This window comes from Saccopteryx leptura, chromosome 3, assembly GCF_036850995.1.
Source record: "Saccopteryx leptura isolate mSacLep1 chromosome 3, mSacLep1_pri_phased_curated, whole genome shotgun sequence".
NCBI lineage: Eukaryota > Metazoa > Chordata > Mammalia > Chiroptera > Emballonuridae > Saccopteryx > Saccopteryx leptura.
The window spans coordinates 353,241,557-353,263,506 of NC_089505.1; the positions used below are offsets into that span (position 1 = coordinate 353,241,557).

General features: G+C 41.9%; 1 protein-coding gene across 2 annotated transcripts in view; it reads left to right on the forward strand.

Annotated features, from left to right (window-relative positions):
- Positions 1–4,605: 4,605 nt before the first annotated feature.
- Positions 4,606–21,950, forward strand: part of SLC30A8 (solute carrier family 30 member 8) — a 32,848-nt gene continuing 15,503 nt past the window's right edge. For both annotated transcript variants that reach the window (XM_066372495.1, XM_066372496.1), the window contains exons 1-3: positions 4,606–4,827; positions 9,855–10,054; positions 20,714–20,860. In XM_066372495.1, the coding sequence (XP_066228592.1) occupies positions 4,757–4,827; positions 9,855–10,054; positions 20,714–20,860 (418 nt within the window). In that variant the 5' untranslated portion in view covers positions 4,606–4,756. The remainder of the gene's footprint in view (positions 4,828–9,854; positions 10,055–20,713; positions 20,861–21,950) is intronic.

A 21,950-nucleotide genomic window follows, 5' to 3' on the forward strand; every position in this document is an offset into this window, starting at 1 on the left:
GTATCAATATTTTATCAAGTATTTTTTTTTAACAAATACAAACTATTTGCACTGGGACATTTTTACTGTTTAATCTTTTTAAAAATCAAAATGGCAAAACAAAGAGTTATAGAGTACCAATTTCTCAAAAAGAAAATAAAATGCAGATGACTTGCATTCCATTTTCAAGTAACGTGTGAACTATCAGGGAACTTTAAGTTTTATACATGTTGACTTCAGATTAAAATGAAATTTCCTAACATGCTCTAAAATACAATCCAATTAAATTTCAATGTTTTGTTTTCAAGTTCCTGGATGGAACTTTGGAAAAACCTCACACTGTAGGGATAACCATAAAACCACCGTCCTAAGGAAATGCTACCCAACTTAGAAGTAATATCTCTGTAGCCTGTGTGGGAATACATAAATCCAGAATATTCAGCAGGTGATTATACTGTTTGAGTTTGCATGTCCTCTTCTGTTGTGTCAATGACGAGGGCACATTTTAAATGGCACGCTACTGCTAAGCAGTTAGCATGAAACAGGCACAAATCTACTCTTTCAGAAAGTTGAGCGCAAAGAGTTTGAGGGATCTGCCTATGTCCTACGGCCGATGGCAGGTTAACATCCCAATTCTTCTTTCCAATAACCTCTCCTTTCTTGTTGAATTCTTCCATCCACGGGTAATTCTTTTTTTTTTTTTTTTTTTTTTTTTTCTGAAGCTGGAAATGGGGAGAGACAGTCAGACAGACTCCCGCATGCGCCCGACTGGGATCCACCTGGCACGCCCACCAGGGGGCGACGCTCTGCCCACCAGGGGGCGATGCTCTGCCCCTCCGGGGCGTCGCTTTGCTGCGACCAGAGCCACTCTAGTGCCTGGGGCAGAGGCCAAGGAGCCATCCCCAGCGCCCGGGCCATCTTTGCTCCAATGGAGCCTCCGCTGCGGGAGGGAAGAGAGAGACAGAGAGGAAGGAGAGGGGGAGGGGTGGAGAAGCAGATGGCCCTTCTCCTGTGTGCCCTGGCCGAGAATCAAACCCGGGACCTCTGCACGCCAGGCCGACGCTCTACCACTGAGCCAACCGGCCAGGGCCCATCCACGGGTAATTCTTAGTCTTCTGCTAAGACTGGGGCCAGTTTCTCCGGGACAGCCAAGACATCTTACCTAGACAACGCTAAATTCGTAGCAGCTCACTTGAACATAAAAGGGATAATATGCCGGGTAACTGTGCTAAGAACTTTTATACATACTATCTTTCTTACTCTTCAAAGAACTCTCTAAGATGGAGTCTGTTAATGCTCCCATTTTATAGATGAGAAACTGAAAGCCACAGAGGTCAGGAAACCTTGATCAAGGTCACAAGTGTAAGAGAGTGGTCAAACCAGAAACTCAGACTAAGTCTAATTGGAAAGCCCATGCATTAAGCCACCTTACTGTACTGCTTGCCTTTCCACACAAACAGGAAAGAGCCAAACTGGATGAAAAATCCACATTATTTACAAACAAGCACATTTGTTTGTCCTTTTTAAAGAATAGTTAGATGCAAACAATGGCAACAGGAAGTATTTCTGAAATATGAGTTTAAATTTTGTGAATGCAAATCATGAGAACTCAGTACTTTAATGTCTAGGGAGGATCGAATGATTTTGCATAAAACACATATCCTTTCTGCAAGTGAAATATCAAACAAGGTGTAAGACACCTGTGTAAATGATTGTTGCCCAAGTCTGAGCTCCTGTTTGTAAAATCTTAGTAAGGCAGCATTGCCGACAATGGGTAGCACTGGAGAGCCCAGCTAGTTCTTGGTTGTGTCAGTGATGAGCTGTTCTTGTGGCTGACAGAATATTTATTCTCAGAGGTAACTGTTATAAATTGCATTTTGCCCCTTCAGTTGTTACAAGCTTCTGATGGAGAGTGGGCGGAGAGGACAACCTGTAATTCAGGATGGTTTTGAAGCTGGTTGCCTAGGAAACTGAGATGAGCAGTATAATGCCCACCCAAACAGACTGGCAACAAGAGAGGGGATGGATGTGCTTTTGTGATCTGTGTTGCTTTCCAAATACAAATTGTGTCACTCTTGTGGAGTCTGATTAGGGCCAATGACCCTTGATTGGCAGTGCAATGCCAAAAGTGGCCAGAGGTGAGTCAGGGAGGAGGAGAGATTTTTCATCAACCTTGTGCTGACAGTGCACTGCAGAGAGGTGGATGATGGTGCAGTTAGAATGAGTTTGTAGGAGGAGAAGATGATTAACAGATGAATATTTTACATAATGGAACACGCAGGCAGTTCTTGTTCATAAATGATCTACATCTGCATTTACTGCAGCAAAACCTCCTTTTTGTAACATAAGAGTTTCGTTTACCAGCCTCCCTATGCCCTGCTATTATACGACTCACGTCAGAAGCTCTGGTTTATGGTAAAGCAGTTATCTTGAAGGGTTGCACTTGAAAATTTACAAACCTTTGATGAAAATAGTACCTAATTCCCCAATACTTTAAAAATATGCACACTTTTCCTTTTTAAACGTATCATATATGTACACACACACGTATATATTTATAGGTGTGTAGACATGTATGCATATATATTTAAGTCCAATCATATGAGATTGCTTATGGTAGGCCTTACTGGGCCCTAAAAATGGCAATTTTATATAGTTCAACTCACAAATAAATAAGAGATGTGATAGAGTACATCTTATTGGTGCTGTATTTTCTTGTCTTTTTAGTAGGGATCCCGTTCCCTCCTCCCATCTTTGTCTTACCCGACCCCATGTCAGTCTTCCCTGACCTTTCCAATCTATGGTCCCTCCATTCTTGCTTCAATAGGCAACTCACTTTCACAACATTGTACGGATCTCCGTACTCATAGAATCACAAGCAGATAGAAATATTTCTGTGCATCCACATACACACTAGTGATACAACTCTTTCTATGGAATCTCAAACTTCCAGATTATTTGTTTCCTGTTGATATTTATAGCCAAATAGTCTCTTTCCTCCATCTGAGGCTTGTTTATCTTCTCTTCTTTGTACTTATCCTTCATGGATTTCAACCCAATTTTAAGTCGTCTCCTCACTTTTTGACATTTGTTCACTTGAATTCATTTTCTCTCAGATGTGCTAGAAATTACTCAGAAATGACTCAAGCTGTAAAATGTGGCAATGTGTCGCATGGCTGGATTAGTCATTCTTTTCTGGTTTTCTACTTTTGTAGTATAAAGAATTAGTTTATGTCTATTGTATTAGTTTATGTTTATTTATTTATTTTTTAATTTTTTATTTATTCATTTTAGAGAGGAGAGGGAGAGAGAGAGACAGAGAGAGAGAGACAGAGAGAGAGAAGGGGGAGGAGCTGGAAGCATCAACTCCCATATGTGCCTTGACCAGGCAAGCCCAGGGTTTCGAACTGGCGACCTCAGCATTTCTAGGTCGTCGCTTTATCCACTGCGCCACCACAGGTCAGGCAGTTTATGTTTATTTTATTAGGTTGTTTATTTTATTAGGTTCCCGTCTCTACTCATCAAGACGGGAAAGTCGTCAGGATGCTGGGCCACTGGGCTATACCGGAAGTACAGCACCCAGAGTTTCCTCACTAGGAAGTGAGTGTTGAAGAAGAAAGGACTCAGGTTTACACCCTCTTTACCACTTGGCACTGCCCACCCTGCAGGCATCTGTGCAGGCCTTGGACGGTCTTTGCCCATGCACAAATGCCTGCTGGTTGACCAGGTTTTTGCCCTTGGACTATCCCATCTTTTCCTGTCTGGAAAGGAAAGTGCTTTGTAATGAGATCAAAGGTAAATCCCTGGGAGTTTGTGGTGGAAGGTCTCTGGGATCAGCTCGGAAAACCCCATTGTTAAGAGTTGTGATTCATTTGCTGATAGGGCTTCCTTGGGAGAGTCTTTCATCCTCAGCAAATGGTGCCCTGGCCAGGGAGGGCACAGATCATTCTGGCTGCTATAAGGATAAGGGCTGTCATTTATTTAGAAGCTGAGTTTGCCCTCCTCCTGCCCGTCAAATGGATTTCAAAGCTGCTGCACCAGGAACTGTTTCAGACTACAGACTTCAGTGACTGATGACCCATGTCCTCTGTTCAGTAGTGAAATCCCAAAGTGGTCTTAGGAGAAGGGTAGTAAATTCTGACAGCTGCTTAGAGGTCATCTTAGAACTAAATGTCAGGAAAAATGCTTTTAGACTGAAAGAGAGAAAGAGAGAGAGAGAGAGAGAGAGAGAGAGAGAGAGAGAGAGACCTCCCCATTGCCCCTGAAACAAAGGAAAGGAAAAGAAAAAATAATGCGATTATTGTACAGAAGGTTAGCTGTTTGCAGATCACTCAGGTGTGCTCTGAAGACCAATCCTCTATATCAGCATTTAGAAGGAAAGCCCGAGCTCCTGTGCCTCTTAGAAAGCACAGTGGAATCAGGGAGCACGGGTGCATGCACACACACACACACACACTCACACACACACAGATACACACACACACACACACACACACACTTCATATGATCCTGCCTGGAGGTCTCTTTCTAGTACAGGAGTTTGTGTGGGTGAGAGAATGAGGCCAGGTGATATTTCAAGGAGGCTGTCATTTTAGCAGATCTACTAAGAACACTGATGTAGGAGGCTTGTAATATTAAGTCCCAGAAGTCTTTGGAAAGTGTGTGAATAACTGTAATGCTGCTTCGCTTCCAAAACCGGACAGTGAATTAAACAGCAGCAGCAACAATAATAACAAGACTAACTACAGCATCAGCAGAAGCCCTCGTCTTGGCCACCATGGAGTTTCTTGAAAGAACTTATCTTGTGAATGACAAAGCCACCAAGATGTATGCCTTCACGCTAGACAGGTAACAGACATTTGTTTCTGCTTCACAGTTTTCTGTCTTCAATACTCAGTAAATCCCTAGATCCCACAGCTTCAAAATTGGAAACTTGGGCCGTGCAACTTGGGGCATTTTGTAAAATTTTATAAACTGTTGTCTGACTTGGATAATTCATATGCAATGCTCTACATAGTGGATTTGATTTCTAAATATCCTAAGAGAATGAAGAACACACTTAATGAATGTATTTTCATCTATAGATTTCCTTCCAGAAAATAGACATATACAATCTAATGTGTCTACCTTTCTTTCTCTCAATTATTTCTACTTTTAAAATAGATAGTAAATTGTATTAAATTATGGTTAGAAAGAATAAGGCTTTTCAACTATGTGACAAAATTGTGGTTACATTGATCTTAAAATTATTTGCTATTTTCTTACTCATATAATACCATTATCAGACATACATACTTATAATAAAAATATCCAAGTTTAATATAATCAATTACAAAATAGCATATGTGTCATTCTGGGGTCCTTCAATGAAAATATCTCAGAAGAAACCTAGATCTTAGCTGGACTATGGCAGTCAGAGAAAGCTTTTCAGGAGCGATAAATGGAGAACTGAAAAATAAAGGGGAATTACAGCAAGGTTAGAGAAACCTTACACAGGAAGTTGGGTTAGTAAACGCTTTTCAGATGAGACAATTGTCCGATAAAGACAGACATGTAAGAACAAGAGTTGTGTGCGTCATAGAATTCAATCCAAGTGGAGAGCAAAGAGAAACACACTCAATACATAGAGATGAATGAATGAAAATCCAAAATAAATTCATTTTAGGAACAGAACTTAAGAAAATACTTATCCATTAATAATATGTGTAATTTTTTTTTCATGGAACCAAATTAATATTCCAAATAAGGGCAACATTATGTTTGTTAGAATCAAATATCTGAGTAACTGCAAAGAAAAACTTTCTCCCTTTGGATATTTATAACTTTTCTTTGAAGACATATGACAAAGAATTGAGCACATCTATTATCTCACCTTATTAGAATTATTTTTCTCAGAAAGTAATATTAGATGTGATTTATTGAGATCATAAACAATAAAGCCTCATTTAGGTCAGGCAGAAATTTTTACAACAAATTATTAACACTATGGACACTATTACTAGAGCATCTCTACATTATTGAAATAACAGCATTCCCCTTCTCATTAAAACAGATCACTAGCGCTTTGTTATGCACATAAAACTGGCCATTTATGTATAGTTATAGGGTCTCATTTGCCCCATAAGTGGGTATAGCTTGCAGGACATGCTGATGAAAACACTGCCCAACTTGTTTTTATTTTCTTTTCAAATAAAAACAATTAAACCTGGAAGAGACTATTCATCCTGGTCCCACATCTTACCAGTTAGGAAGCTGTTTCTCCCCTTTTGTGCCCTTTGATGCTATAGTAAACCTCTTCTCTCTGGTCTGTGGTGCCTGCTCTTCAGAGCCTCAACCGTACGAGACTGTGTGGGGATCTGGGGGGATTTATTCTTTGGCAACATACTTACATTTAATTTTTCTATGCAGCATAGCATTTGCTTTTTAGAACTTCCTTTTAAAAACTCATGGAGTGAATATGATCTTTCAGCTCAAGAGCCTGTACTGTATCTAGATTCTAGAGACACTCAGATCACTTTGTTCTAATGAGATGATGGGGAATGTATTTCAACTTGGGTTTTTAACTTCTTTAGAATCATAGATTCTTTTGGGGGCCCTGTGAGGACTGTGGACTCTTATCCACCCCCATAAAACACACACACACACACACACACACACACACACACACACACACACACACACACACGAACATTGTGCATCCAATGTCAATGGACCCTCTGAAGCCCACTTTTGGATGTCTGACTTAGTGCTTCAAACTCAATCTTAGCTCAAAGTACTGCCGTATTGGTCAATCTGAGTTCTACAGAAAGCAGTATTTAAAAGTCTAAATTGGCCAGGGTCCTTGCATTTATTCCCTTGTGGCACTGGCCACAGGCTGTGCCCTCGTGGGATACTGGCCTTTTAAACTGCTCCAGGATAAGCTCTCTCTCCTGGTCATTTACCACCTGGTTTCTCCCTGGCCAGGAGATTCACAAAAAAATATAAAGTAAAGCTTCACATAATCGCAGTAAACCAGTGGTCATATAAATTGTGCTGAATCAACTGGCAACTCTGTCTTCCTCCTGCTGCCTTCTCAGCACAAGGAAAGGGGGAACCACTTCCATGATTCCTTACCAGTTTTCAGGGTCCTCTGACCTGATGACCATTGGTGACCCACACTACTACATTATATGGCTGTTTATTATCAGGGTATATATTCACATTACAAAGGCAAAAATGTATAGATACAAATACTTCATGTGTCTCTTGCCAAATGGTTCTTTTTCCAAAATGAAGATTATTTGGAACTGTTCAAAATCCTGAGTGCTATTAACATCATTTAGAACAAACATTCTGAGGTCAATTTGGCAATACACATCAAGTCCTTAAAAATATAGATGTTCCTTGACCAAGTGGTTTCCTATCTAGGATTACATTTTAAGGAGATAATAATAACTTGAGCAAAGATTAACTATAAGAATATGACTCACAGTGGTGCTTATCTATCTGAACAAATAATTGAAAAAAATGAATTATCCAATAATATGAAATAAGTTCATTATTTTGTGGTATATCTATATTAAATATAATCTCTATATGTTAAAAATAATGATGTAGAATATTTAATAAATTAAAAAAAATGTTAACAGTATACAGCTAAGATTTATGTTCTAAAGCTGTATCTTTGATAGGAACCTATGGTGACACTGTCATTTCATCCACAGTCCATTCCGATTCATCCCCACGGATGTGCAGCCATGTGACTTAGGTAGCATTTACCCTGTTCTCAGCTCTAGGCATCAGCATGGCTGGGTTTAGCCGATCTTCTGACTGAAACAAAGTCTGAGCCAATCAGCCCATCCATGTTCCTCTGACTAGAAGGTTTGGTCCTCATTCAGCCCAATCAGTATGCAACTCAGGATTCTTGTAGCAGTTGGAAATGGGGACACTCTAGCATCCTGTTTAAGAGAAAGCAAGCATGTAGCCCTGATTACCCTGGGCAAACATTCCACTACCATGAGGAAAAACAGCCTGAGGTTGAAGCATAGTGAGAACTGCAAAGCAGTGGATTGGGAGCCCTGCTACATCAACCAGAAGCCTGATACCTCCAGACATTGTTAGCTGCAGAACCAATAATCCCCACTTATTAATTGACCTAGCATGAGCTTTGTTTTCTGTACTTGCAATAAAAAATATTCTAATTTATATGGTTGCCAATTATGCATTAAAGAGTATGTCTGTAGATTAAAAATCTAAACAACAATAAGCCCATAATCATTGTTTCTTGCAGGTAAGATTATCAGTGATTTTACCCTCTGCCTTGTGCTTTTCTGTAATTGCAGGTTTTCTATAATGAATATATTATTTTATTCAGAAAAAAACAAATGTAATGATAATTAGAGTCATAATCAAAATCATCATCTAAGCCAAAGCCTGCAGACCTTTAATTCCAGATGGCGATAAGACAAATTAAATAGCTCTTCAACTGGAAGCTAATTTATTTCTGTTTTTATACCTTTCAAAGCCATGAATACAAAGTTCTCAATTCTAAGAATCTTATTAATGCCTTGTAATAAGTTTGTTTTAAGAAAAATTAAATCTGATTAACTCAAGATCTGTGAACATCAACATTTGGATCAGTAAAGGTTGGTTTTAGAGGCACCAAAGTTCATGTAGGGAAGCAAAGTGGGAAAAACAGTAGTCTTAGCATCCCTGCTCTGCTGTTTCCTAACTGTTTGACCTCAGGCAGTAACTTAACCTCTCTGAACCTTAATTATTCAGCTGAGAAATTATGAGGTTGGACTAAATGTTATCTACAATCTTTCCATCTATGAAATTCTATAATTCTACAAATGGCTCTAAATAATAATTTTATGTAAGCAGAACTGATATGTGCGGCTTCCTAGAGGAAGAATAAGTAGTAAGTTCCAACTTCCATGACAACTTCCACGGATTGGTAAAGATTGTCTGCAATGCTGTGTTAAGAAGGTTATGCTTTCACTTATATGTGGGATCTAATGGACAAAATCAACTGATGAACAAAATAGAAACAGAGGCATGGATGCATGAAACAGACTGACAGCTGTCCGAGGGGAGTGGGGGGAGGTGGCTAGATGAAAGAAGGGGAAGGGAGTAGCCAACACACACACACACACACACACACACACACACACACAACAGTGTGGTGTGGCGACAGCCAAAGGGAAAGTGGGTGGGTGCTAGGTGGAGGTGGGCCAAGAGGGGGGATGGGGATGGAAGAAGACTTTGCTTTGGGGTGGAGGGTGCACAATACAGCATGGAGAATAACGTTTTATTGAGTTATACACTCAAAACCTGTGTGGTTTTGCAAACCAATGCCATCCCAATAAATTCAGTTAATAATTAAAAAAGAAAGCTTCTGTGAGTCTATATGGACGCATCAGGAAAAAGTGCTGTGGCCTATTAACAATGTTGCAGAAGAAAGTGAGAGTGAGGGCATGTAATGACGGGTGTCCCCACCACCAGGCTGGCTCATCTGCACATACCTAACACTGTTACCACTCCCTTTTCCGCTCTGTGGCACAGTGTCCAATTCTTTTCAAAGTAAAGTGTCTGGGAAGAAACTGCATCAAAGTGCCTCTGCTGCCTTTCTCCTAGTCTTCCGACATCTCTTCATCACTGGTGGTAGAGACTGAATAAGAGTTTGATTGAACAAAATAAAAACTTTTAGTGCTTGAGACTTCAGATAGAAATTCCTTGCTTGTTCCTTGCACTTGATATTTCTTGCAGAAGGAGCTATGAATTATAACTTCCTAGTTAGGTAGCAAATGCCCTGCTGGTGGCTCAAAGAACGGGTAAGGCCGTCAGTGGTGTTTGCAACCATGTTCATTTCTTGCTTCTGTCAAACTCATCCCTAGTGTGGCCTCCCAGCAGAGACCCGTGACTAAGGATCGATGTGCTGGAGAGAAGGCAGCGGAGCTGGAGTCAGGAGCCATCTATCACTGTCATGGCAATGCCAAGGCCGCAGAGAACAGGGCAGACGAGCAAGCTGCCGCCAAGTGGAAACTCCGCACTGCTTCGGGGGTATGCTTCGTGTTCATGATTGGAGAGGTGGTGGGTGAGTATTTCTCAGGAAGACTTCTCTGACTCAACAAGCAAGCATAGCCCCACATCATCACGGGAGGGTCACCGAGCTTCTTCTTTTAAAGTAAGAGTTAATATTGTCTGTAAGTATGAGAGAACCATTGGCTTATTGTAGATAAGTTGGAAAATAGAAGGAAACAAAATTAAATTCATCACTATCCTACATTTGAGTGATAACCTCCAATAAAATTAGAAAGTATCTTTGTATGATATATTTTCTGTTCATAGCTAAGTTTTTTTAAACAACTGAAAGTATTCTGAATGCTTTTGACCATGCCATCAAATACTCTTTAAAAACATTTTATGCCTGAACAATATACACTACACTGTGATTTAAATAACCATCTCACTATTGTTAGAAATTTAGGGATTTTTTCTCCCTGATATGAACAATGCTGCAATGAAAAATAACACTCTGCCTACCTTTCTGGTTAATGACTTCAAAGAGAGTCCTAGAAACGGTTGAAGGGCATGATTATTTTGATTACTTCTTGATGCATATTGCTAACCTACTATCAAGAAAGCTTAAAACAAGCCATATGTCTGCCAGGTCTACATGAGAATTTAGCTCAAAACTTTACCAGAACTTATTTTAATATTTTAAAAATCTTTGTTAATGTATAAATGAGTGTGCTTGAACATTCATGACTGCTAGGATACTTTTTGCATGCTTATTAGTGATCTGTATTTTCCTGCAAATTCATTTCCTGCTTTCCTCTTTAAAATAATTTTTAAAATTTTATTTATTGAGTTTTAGAGAGGAAAGTAGAGAGAGAGAGAGAGAGAGAGAGAGAGAGAGAGAGAGAGAGAGATTTGTTGTTCCATTTATTCATGCACTCATTGGTTGATTCTTGTATGTGTCCAGACCGGGGCTCGAACCTATAACCTTGGTGTATCGGGATGATGCTCTAACCAACTGAGCTGCCCAGCCAGGGTCTTTTGCCTCTTAGTGTTTCTTTCTTAAATACAGTAATTTGTAATTCTCTATATAGATCTCTGGGAGCTCCTTACATATTAGGATATTAAACTTTTGTTATATTTGTAAGAAGTACTTTTTCACTTTGTGGTTTACTTTTCAATTTTTGTTTAAACTTTGCTTTGACTCAGAGAAGTTTTAAGTGTCATATAAATAATTGTAACAAACATTTCATTTTTAGCTGATTTTGTTACTACTCTTTCACTATTTTAGAGCTTACTAAGCCTTTCCCAGCTACCGAGAAGATAAATCCCATTTTGTTGTTCAGGTTTTTGCATTTAGTTTTAAATCAATGTAAATTTAGATACATTTCAAGGATTGAAAATTCTTTTTCTAAAGAGCTAACACAATTTTCAGTATTGTTTATGAAATAATTATTTTCTCCATTGATTTTTCTTTTTTTGTGTGTGTGAGAGAGACAGAAAGAGGAACAATTAGGGACAGACAGGAAGGGAGAGAGATGAGAAGCATCAGTTCTTTGTTGTGGCACCTTAGTTGTCCATTGATTGCTTTCTCATAGTGCCTTGACCAGGGGGCTACAGCTGAGCCAGTGACCCCTTGCTCAACCCAGTGACCTTGGGCTCAAGCTAGATACCTTGGGCTTCAAGCTAGCCACCTTTGGGCTCAAGCCAGGGACCATGGGGTCATGTTTGTGATCTCACGCTCAAGCTGGCAACCCTGTGCTCAAGCTGGTGAGCTTGTACTCAAGCCAGCAACCTCAGGGTTTTGAACCTGGGTCCTCTGTATCCCAGGCTGATGCTTTATCCACTGCACCACTGCCTGGTCAGGCTTTTCCATTGATTTTTGATATTTCTTTTTACCATTTATCAAATTTTTTAAGCAATAGGACTTGGTTCTAAGGTATTTCATGATCCCTGTTACTGGTCTCTGTCAGTGGTAACATTTAATTAATGCCAATTTATATCTTATAATATCTCTTGTTCTTTCCTTATTATCCCATGTTTAACAAACAAACAAAGAAAGGTAAAGGTGACTTATTTCAGCTTATTGTTTTAATTAAACATGAGAATCATTTTGTTTGGTTCCCTCCAGAATCTAATTATAATTATATTGGTATATAAATTCTTTTGGGAGCACAAAATCTCTTTAAAATACTCAATTTTTTCTCCAGGAATACGATATGTTTCTCCATTCACCTCAATACTTTACATCTCTTATCAAAGTTTTGTGGTTTTTGTTTGTTTACTTATTTGTTTTAACACAGAAACAGCCTATTTCTTGCTAGACTTATTGATCGCTATTTTATGGGCATGGTTTACTCTTTCCAGAGGTGAGTAGGGTCTTCCTTTCCTCTTTTCTAGATAATTAGGTTTTTATTCTGAAAAGTTGCCATTTTGTATACTCATTTTGTACTCAACAGTGCATTTGAAATATTATTATTTTAAATGTACCTCTGTTCCTCTCTCACCCACCCCCCATCTCTGGAGACAACTCTATCTTGTGCAAAAACCATATTTCTCCTCATTTTCAATAGTTATACCTCATTTATGTTTTTCATTATTTGTATCATGTTAAATAATATCTGATGCTAAATTAAATTTTATGTTAAACTATTTAACTGTGAAATAAAATGTTTTCTGAGGGGTTAAGTATTTTTATTATCTTTTTTTTTTCTTTTTTTTTTTTTTTCTTTTTTTTCTGAAGCTGGAAACAGGGAGAGACAGTCAGACAGACTCCCGCATGCGCCCGACCGGGATCCACCCGGCACGCCCACCAGGGGCGAAGCTCTGCCCACCAGGGGGTGATGCTCTGCCCATCCTGGGCGTCGCCATGTTGCAACCAGAGCCACTCCAGCGCCTGAGGCAGAGGCCACAGAGCCATCCCCAGCGCCCGGGCCATCTTTGCTCCAATGGAGCCTTGGCTGCAGGAGGGGAAGAGAGAGACAGAGAGGAAGGAGAGGGAGAGGGGTGGAGAGGCAAATGGGTGCCTCTCCTGTGTGCCCTGGCCGGGAATCGAACCCGGGTCCTCCGCACGCTAGGCCGACGCTCTACCGCTGAGCCAACCGGCCAGGGCCAATTTTTTTTTTATTATCTTAATGAAGTATTCTCCTTGTCCTAATTGTTTAATGATTAACCAAAAGTCAAGGATGAGTGTTGACATGTAACAAATATGATTTATTTTAAATTTATTTTGTTAAAAACAATTTTACCCATTATTGATGTGTGTTATATTTGGAGATTTCCTTTTATAACATGATCTTTGTAATTCTGGCATTATGATGTTAATAACTGAATATTTATTTAATGCTTACTATGTGCCAGGAGCTGTGATGATGAATGCTTCCCATTGTATTACCTCACTTAACCCTGTTGAAATCCCTGAGAGGTAGTCCTATTGTTAACTGCACTTGACAGACGAGATATCTGAAGCACCAAGAGTCAAGTGCTGTACTTCAGTAACACACCTGCAGGGGTCAGGCAGTCTGAATTTCAGGACTCGGGATCTTAGGCTCTCACTAGGGTACTTCTCAAATGGACTGTGCTGAACCCTTCTTTTAATGCATTGCTCCAATCTAAGCCTCTCATATTTTTATTAGGCTTTTTATACATTTTTGATAATGGAAACTTAATTTTAGTTTTCTCTTTTGAAGCTATTTTTCTAAGTTTTTTGGGTGTTTTTTTTTTTTTTTTTTGTATTTTTCTGAAGTTGGAAACGAGGAGGCAGTCAGACAGACTCCCACATGCGCCCGACCGGGATCCACCCGGCATGCCCACCAGGGGGCGATGCTCTGCCCCTCTGGGGCATTACCCTGTTGCATCCAGGGCCATTCTAGCGCCTGAGGCAGAGGCCATGGAGCCATCCTCAGCGCCCGGGCCAACTTTGCTCCAATAGAGCCTTGGCTGCAGGAGGGGAAGAGAGAGACAGAGAGGAAGGAGAGGGAGAGGGGTGGAGAAGCAGATGGGCGCTTCTCCTGTGTGTCCTGGCCGGGAATCGAACCCGGGACTCCTGCACGCCAGGCCGATGCTCTACCACTGAGCTAACCAGCCAGGGCCTTTTCTAAGTTTTTGAATCAATTACACACAGAAAAATGAAACCTTAGTTGTTTTTTTTTGTACTTTTCCAAAGTTAGAGGCAATAAGGCAGTCAGACAGATTCCCGCATGTGCCCGATGGGGATTCACCTGGCATGCTCACCAGGGGGCGATGCTCTGCCCATCTGGGCCATTGCTTTGTTGCAACTGGAGCCATTCTAGCTCCTGAAGCGGAGGCCATGGAGCCATCCTCAGCTCCTGGGCCAATTTTGCTCAAATGGAGCCTTGGCTGAGGAAGGGGAAGAGAGAAAGAAAGGAGAGGGGGAAAGGTGGAGAAGCTGATAGGTGTTTCTCCTGTGTGCCTTGACCAGGAATTGAACCCAGGACTTCCACATGCCAGGCCGATGCTCTACCACTGAGCCAACAGGCCAGGGCCAAACATTTAGTTTTAATAATACCTTTTTTAAAAAACAAAAATTAAACAATATATATAACATTATAATCATCTCTTTCTTTTAAGAATTCCCTGATATGCCTGACCTGTGGTGGTGCAGTGGATAAAACATCGACCTGGAAATGCTGAGGTCGCTGGTTTGAAACCCTGGGCTTGCCTGGTCAAGGCACATATGGGAGTTGATGCTTCCAGCTCCTCCCCCCCCTTCTCTCTCTCTCTGTCTCTCTCTCTCCCTCTCTCTGTCCTCTCTAAAAATGAATAAATAAATTAAAAAAAAATAGATTAAAAAAAAAAAAAAGAATTCCCTGATAAATTGTCTAATTCTTATATATATATATTTTAGCTTCCTCATTCAGTGACATACTCAAAATTTCCACTTGGGTAAATTTTGGTCATTTATATTTTTCCAGCTTATGTTTTTTCATTCACCTCATTGAAAATTTCAAATTCATTATCATGTGGTGGAATATAATAGCCTCATATTGGTATTATTTATTCTAGCTGCTTCCCATTTTAATGTTGTTTATATAGTTTCTCTTCTTTTTCTTGATTTAGATGTCTAACTTAGTGTTATATTATTTGTCTATATTTTCTTGACTATATTATTGTTTTAATTTTTCTTCTGTTTTTTAATTCATAAAATTAAAACCTTTTTTTACTTTTTCCATCTTTTGTCAGGGTTGTATTCTCATGTATATTTTAATATCTTTTTTTTTTTACAGAGACAGAGAGAGAGTCAGAGAGAGGGATAGATTGGGACAGACAGACAGGAACGGAGAGAGATGAGAAGCAGCAATCATTAGTTTTTTGTTGCGACACCTTAGTTGTTCATTGACTGCTTTCTCATTTGTGCTTTGACTGTGGGGCTACAGCAGACCAAGTAACCCCTTGCTCAAGCCAGCGACCTTGGGTCCAAGCTGGTGAACTTTGCTCAAACCAGATGAGCCCGCACTCAAGCTGGTGACCTCGGGGTCTCGAACCTGGGTCCTCCGCATCCCAGTCCCACACTCTATCCACTGCACCACAGCCTAGTCAGGCTATTTTAATATCTTACATTATATTATTTATTTTTACCCTTTCTTTTTATTTTTTATTTGTATTTTTTTGAAGTGAGAAGGGGGGAGGAATAGAGACAGACTCCTGCATGTGCCTGATTGATGCACCCGGCATGCCCACCAGGGGTTGATGCTCTGCCTATCTGGGTCATTGCTCCATTGCAAACAGAGCCATTCTAGTGCCTGAGGTGGAGGCCATGGAGCTAGCCTCAGCACCTGGGCCAACTTTGCTCCAATGGAGCCTTGGCTGCGGGAGGGGAAGAGAGAGATAGAGAGAAAGGAGAGTGGGAAGAGTGGAGAAGCAGATGGGTGTTTCTCCTGTGTGCCCTGGCTAGGAATCGAACCCACCAGCGGGCCAATGCTCTACCACTGAGCCAGCCAACCAGGGCCTACCCTTTCTTTTTTTTTAATAAAATTATGTGCAACTATGAACTTAGTCTGAAGGTTTTGATATGCAATGTTATCTTATTTATTACTTTCCCCCCTAAAAGTTTCTTAACAAATGCACTGTAAACTCCCTGGCATATAATGTCATAAGCTACTATCAGTTTGTTACCACTGTTACCTGTTACACTCTGTTACCAATATTTTTGCTTCATTTTTTCCTGTATTTCCCAAAAGTTGGCATAAATGAATAAATAACCTGATAATGGAAGGAAATGGAATCTGCTAGGATATTTTTTTGCACCACAATAGCTAGAAATTAGAATTAATCGAGTGTTATGACCTATATACTCAGACTTTCATAGCTTTTCAAAACTGGAAAAGAACTTAGACCTATCCAGCCCAAGAAAAATCCCCTAATAACCTTCTTTCAATTGGTCTACAACGATAATTGACAACACACAATTTCTAGAGCCAGGGTAAGTCTTTTGAAGGAGCTGAGTTAATAGCATGGCGGAGTGGCAAATAATTTCCTTCTAGCAGTTCCAATCTGGAAAACGCCCTTTGGAAGCCCACTGATCTCTTCGGCAGAGGGGTATTCTTTTTTTATTACTGAAATATGTTAAGATCGTGGACACTATGGAATGACTCATGAAAGAGACTGACAAGATGGAAAATCTAAAAAAACAGCACCCATTTGAAATGTGATGTGAAAAGGCGATGTTCTGGAAATTCTCAGCCTTCCAGATCACGTGGTGGCGCTGCCCCCTATGAACACAGCCCAGGAAGAGGTAGATGCTGGCTTGTTTGCTCCACTATTTTCTCCCTCTGCTCTTCCCTGAATCTGCGCAGAGGCTGAGAATCCACGGCCTCTTCTCCCCTGCTGATGTCCAATCAATAGTCTGAAATGAGATACCTTCCATTCACGAAACTCGCTTTTCCCCTTGTACCTTTTCTTATGCTCTGCTGCTTTGCCTTTTAAATGACTCGTATTTTTAGGGGGCAGATTGGGAAGCTATTCACTTGGAGTGAGCAAATCAATCTCCTCCGTTTCTTTTCCTTCCTAATAATTAGTCTGTGAGTTCTAATCTGACTTTATTTTAGAGTCAGAGCAAAGTGATGTCAGTGAAAGAAAGAAAAGGAGTTAAGTGGATAAGTTTAGAATTTGAGCTGTATTTATTTTGAGTGGGTTTCCCCCAAAACATTGCTCTCAGCATGTTAATTCTATCTTCACACTCTCCTGTGGCTCCCCTCTGCCTGGTTCAGTCTGTCCCCTCTTGCAGATGTAGGAGATTTTACTGAGCACTGGGGATAACCTGGCAAGGCTGCTTGTGGCGCGAAGAGGCTGGCTCAGGGGCCCCCTCTGGGCAAGGTCCCCCTGGCGGCCCCAAGTGGGACAGATCACTATCCTGGAAAGCTCTGGCACCTTGGACAAAATGAAAATTTCTTACTTTGACTTTCAACTCATTCCACCATCTGGCTGCCCAACTCATGACCAGTCTCTTCCTTTTACTGCTTCCCTAGATGACTCCTCTGTTTCAGCCATTTGTTCATTGGATGCAAAAGAATCCTTGTACCTTAGCATCTCTGTAGCTTTGGCTTATGCCTTTTTATTTGCATGAAAAACCCCTCTCCTCATTCCCCACACTGATCGAAACGCTGGTTATGATTCAAGAGCCCAACCCCCAGCTCCCTTTCTTCCTCACGTCATCTTGACTACGTCAAAGAAAGCAATTATTATTCTCAGATCACTCCTGCTGGATATAGGATTTGAGCAAAGCCTCGCGGGATGGGCAGAAATTGAGGAGTGGCTAAGAGGCAGACGAGAAGGGCCTTTCAGATAGAGGGCCTGAATGAGCAGCCCTGGTTACTGCTGGGGTCCAGGAGGTAGTAAATACTAGCCTTGCCTGGGGACACCTGGAGTGGATAGGTCTGCAATAGGACAGGAACTATGGATTCTTTTGTGTGTGTGTGTGTGTGTGAGAGGAGATATAGAGGGGAGATACAGAGACAGACTCCTCATGCCCCTCTGATTGGGATTTACCTGGCAACCCCATCTTGGGCCTATGCTCTGCTGGTCTGGGGCCGGTCACAAATGAGCTATTTTTAGTGCCTGAGATGGAGGCTCTACAGAGCCATGCTCAGTGCCTGGGGCCAATGAGCTCAAACCAATCATGGCTGAGGGAGGGGAAGAAAGAGAGAGAGAGAGAGAGAGAGAGAAAGAAGAGAGAGAAAGAGAGAGAGAGAAAGAGAGAGAGGGCATGTGAGAGAGAAGGGGGAAGGTGGAGAGGGGAGAAGCAAATGTTCGCCTCTCCTGTGTGTCCTGACTGGGAATCAAACCTGGCACTTCTATATACCAGGTCAACACTCTACCGCTGAGCAAACCGGCCAGGGCTGGACTATGGATTCTTAGGCAGCAATTCAAGCAAGTCTAATATGTAGCTACATTCGGTGCCACTAATGTGGAGGGAGAGGAAGCTAGCAGTTAACACACACAGTCTTAGCCAAAGGAAACGGTGACAAAGGCAGGGAGTGAGGCGGCAGCTTTCGCATTTCTGGATTACATGGGAAGGCGTACAGAGCAGTGCGTGTACAGCAAGGCAGGAGAGGCACTGAGGGCGACATTCTCGAAACAGACCCTACTCAGGGCCTGTGGGGTGAAGATGACAGTAGAAAATCAGGGGAGCCACTGGGCCGGGGTCCCACAGTCACCCCAGATTCAGGGAGTTGGTGTTCAGTACACATGATGTGTCCTGTGGCGAACAGAGACATGCTGACAGGACCGAAGGAAGTAAATGTTTCGCTGACAACATTAACCTTGTTTCCCATTACTGGACTACATACACCACTGTATTCTATTAATCCATATCTTTGAAATAAAAGGGTTTGTTTTATGAGTAGTGGTATTATACTATGGAGCTTGATACGTCAAAAATTCACGGAGCTGTTATGTTACAAGTATTTACAACAGACCAAAGTTTGCATAGGCATGTTTTGACGTTTCTTAAATGTCTACAGAAAGCATCGTGTGAAAAGTGAGAGTGGTTTTCTAGCCTTCAAGCCCTTTGTGTATGTCTTTGGCACAGTGAGTGTTGGTGCAATCATTGAAGGGAGGGATGGTGACATTTTTACCTTTTTTTTTTATATCCCATCCCTGTACTGTGCACAGTAAGTGCTCAATAAATACTGGCTGGATGATTGAGTTAATTGTCAGTAGGACTCCATGCATTCAGATGCAAATGCAAGTTCAGTTGCAAACCACCTCTTGCAAACATTTTGCTCCATAGCCACTCAGCGTGATTGCCCACAATTTCCTGGATGGTTCTTAAAGGTAGTTCTGATGGTTGTAAAATGGTGTTTGGTTCCTGGACCTCCATGTTAACACACTTCTTCCAAAACATGGCCCTTTTCCTTTCTCGGTCACCTCCTGACTCAGCGGAGCCCACTGAAGAAACCCCAGAAGACTTCATTTCCTACGACTTCAGCTCAGCACGCAGAAGTGCCACCATCATTCATCGCCGAGATGGTGGCACGCTGCTTATCTGCGTGTAGTCATTTCCCGGGCAAGAAATAATACATTATTAACACAGCTTTATTATCAGGCTCCAGCCCGGCAGATAGAGCAACACTAGAGGATAATTGGAAGGACAGCTGATTTGTTAGCAAAATGTTACTTTTTGGCTAATGAATCATTGCGATTTTTGCACTGACAGCTCGGTAACAAGCTTGAAGACTCCTTTGCTTCAGACCATTAAACTTTGACAAACCAGTTATTAACTGAAGCTAGGGCCAGCGGTCTGTGGGAATTACTGCAATTAGAAGCCACATACGTAATTTTTTAAAAATCATTAGCCGACAAGGTGAGTTAGATGATGGAGGGGCTGATGACTGACGGTCTCCGTCACTTTTTAGTTTAGTACCGAAGGAAGGCAATAAACAGCTGCTAGGAGGACCATCCGGCAGCAAAAGCTCCTGGCTGGGAAGAGACAGTGAGAACAATGAAGGTTATTGCTCTCAAACAACAAGCCTTGTTCTGCAAGGAAGGCTGGAGGTCTTTTCTCAAAAGAGAAAGGAGGCGGGGGGCGTGGCGGAAGCAGAGGGAGCCCAGGAAATGGAGAGAAAAGCCAGGCAGGACTCCACGCCTTGGGTCCTCTTCCTCCGCGGGGCCGGACTGTTGCACTGAGGAACCCCCCTGGAAGGCGCCCGCCCTCCCTCCTCGCTCTCCCCCACAGTTTATAGCAGGGGTCTTGAACTCAGGTGGATAACACAGATTAGTAGAAAAGAACAAAGTGGAAAGGCTATAGTAAAATTACAAGTTAAAAAAATAAAATAAAAGCACATCAGGGAGTCATTGTGTCCTCTGGTTTGCAGACAAAAGTTCAGGCCGTCAGTGTGGAGTGTGAGACCCTCGGAATCCGCCCGATAGCTCTCTGGCGTCATCGTTTTGTATTGCCCTTTCTGAATCCTTATCCCCCCGTCTAAGAGGGATGGTCTCCATCCAAGAAGGCCCACACTTTCCAATCTGTGTACCTTTACTCCCCTCAAAATGGCCTTGTCCTCGAAATTCACTTCTATGTGTGCAAATCCTACCCACTCTCTGAGTCTCCGTCTCTTTACTTGTCCAATTGGGTGGAAGAGGTGGATTGAATCAATGTTAAATTCTCTTCTAAAGCTCTGTGAGTCTGTGGCATTTCCACCAACTCTGGGTAGTATGCGTGTGAATCCAGGTGTACTCTGGGGCCCTAGCCTGTGTGCTGTTCTGCGCCCCCTAGGTGGCCACATGGCTGGGAGTCTTGCCGTCGTCACAGACGCTGCCCACCTCTTCATCGACCTGACCAGTTTCCTGCTCAGCCTCTTCTCCCTGTGGTTGTCCTCGAAGCCTCCCTCCAAGCGGCTGACATTTGGATGGCACCGAGCAGGTACAGTTCACGGCAGTGCAGTGACTCAGAGTCAGACCAAGGGTAAAAACAAAAGGGACAGAGCAAAGCCTCGTTGGAAACTCCTCAGAGGCACACCTGAGGTGCACAGGATTCAACAGACACGTACATGGCACACTGTGTGTGCTCCAGGTGAACTCGGCTGAAAGCCAGTTTAGCCACGCTACCTCTGCTCCAATGGGACAACAGGAACACCTCTACCACTTTGGCACCCACCCCAGCCCCAGGATCTTAGTGTGTGGTGACAGCCACGATATCATTCATTAAATCACTCTGCATCTGGGAGAGAGGATAGGGTCAAGCTCCTACCATTTTGCAAAGTAAAAACACAGACAGCACAAAAAAAGTGTCAGAGGTGGCAAAACTCCTCACAGGGGTGTCGGGAACAGAAGGTGAAGGAGGACGCAGGGCAGAGCGGGGGTGGCCAACATGCCAACACAGCCGTGCTTCGCCGAGAGGTGCCGCCACACGCAGACCGCAGCTGGTAGCCTGGCAGCTGTGGACGGCGGTTTTTCAAGGTTAGAATGCAAGGAAGTTCTAGTTTTAATACCAAACGCTTTATCATCACAGGTGTTTTGAATTTCCTTTAACATTTAGTGAGAGCAATAAAGAAATAAACATTGATAAAAATAATTTGTAAAAAAAAAAAAAAGAGAGAGTTTGTGACAATGTGATCTGAAGATGCTTCCTCATTCCCTAACAGAACTCTGCTCGGATAATACCTGTCATTTGTCTGCATAAATCATTGCTTGTACTTTAACCCTTTCTGATACCATTGGCCAGAAATGTTTTGTAAACACAGCTGGTTTTGTAAACAGAGGGAGGACTCAGAATTTCAAATATAGCTTGTACTGTCTCGCCCTGGCCATGGAAGTTCATGAGCACTGACGTGCTGGAAGACCAGTGCTGTTCAACAGAACTCTGATGTAAGGAGATGTCTTATAACATAGAATACCATGTGGCCATAGAACACTTTAACCTGTGACTGGTGCTACTGAAGAGCCAGATTTTTTTTTTTTTTTTTTTTTGTATTTTTCTGAAGTTGGAAACGGGGTGGCAGTCAGACAGACTC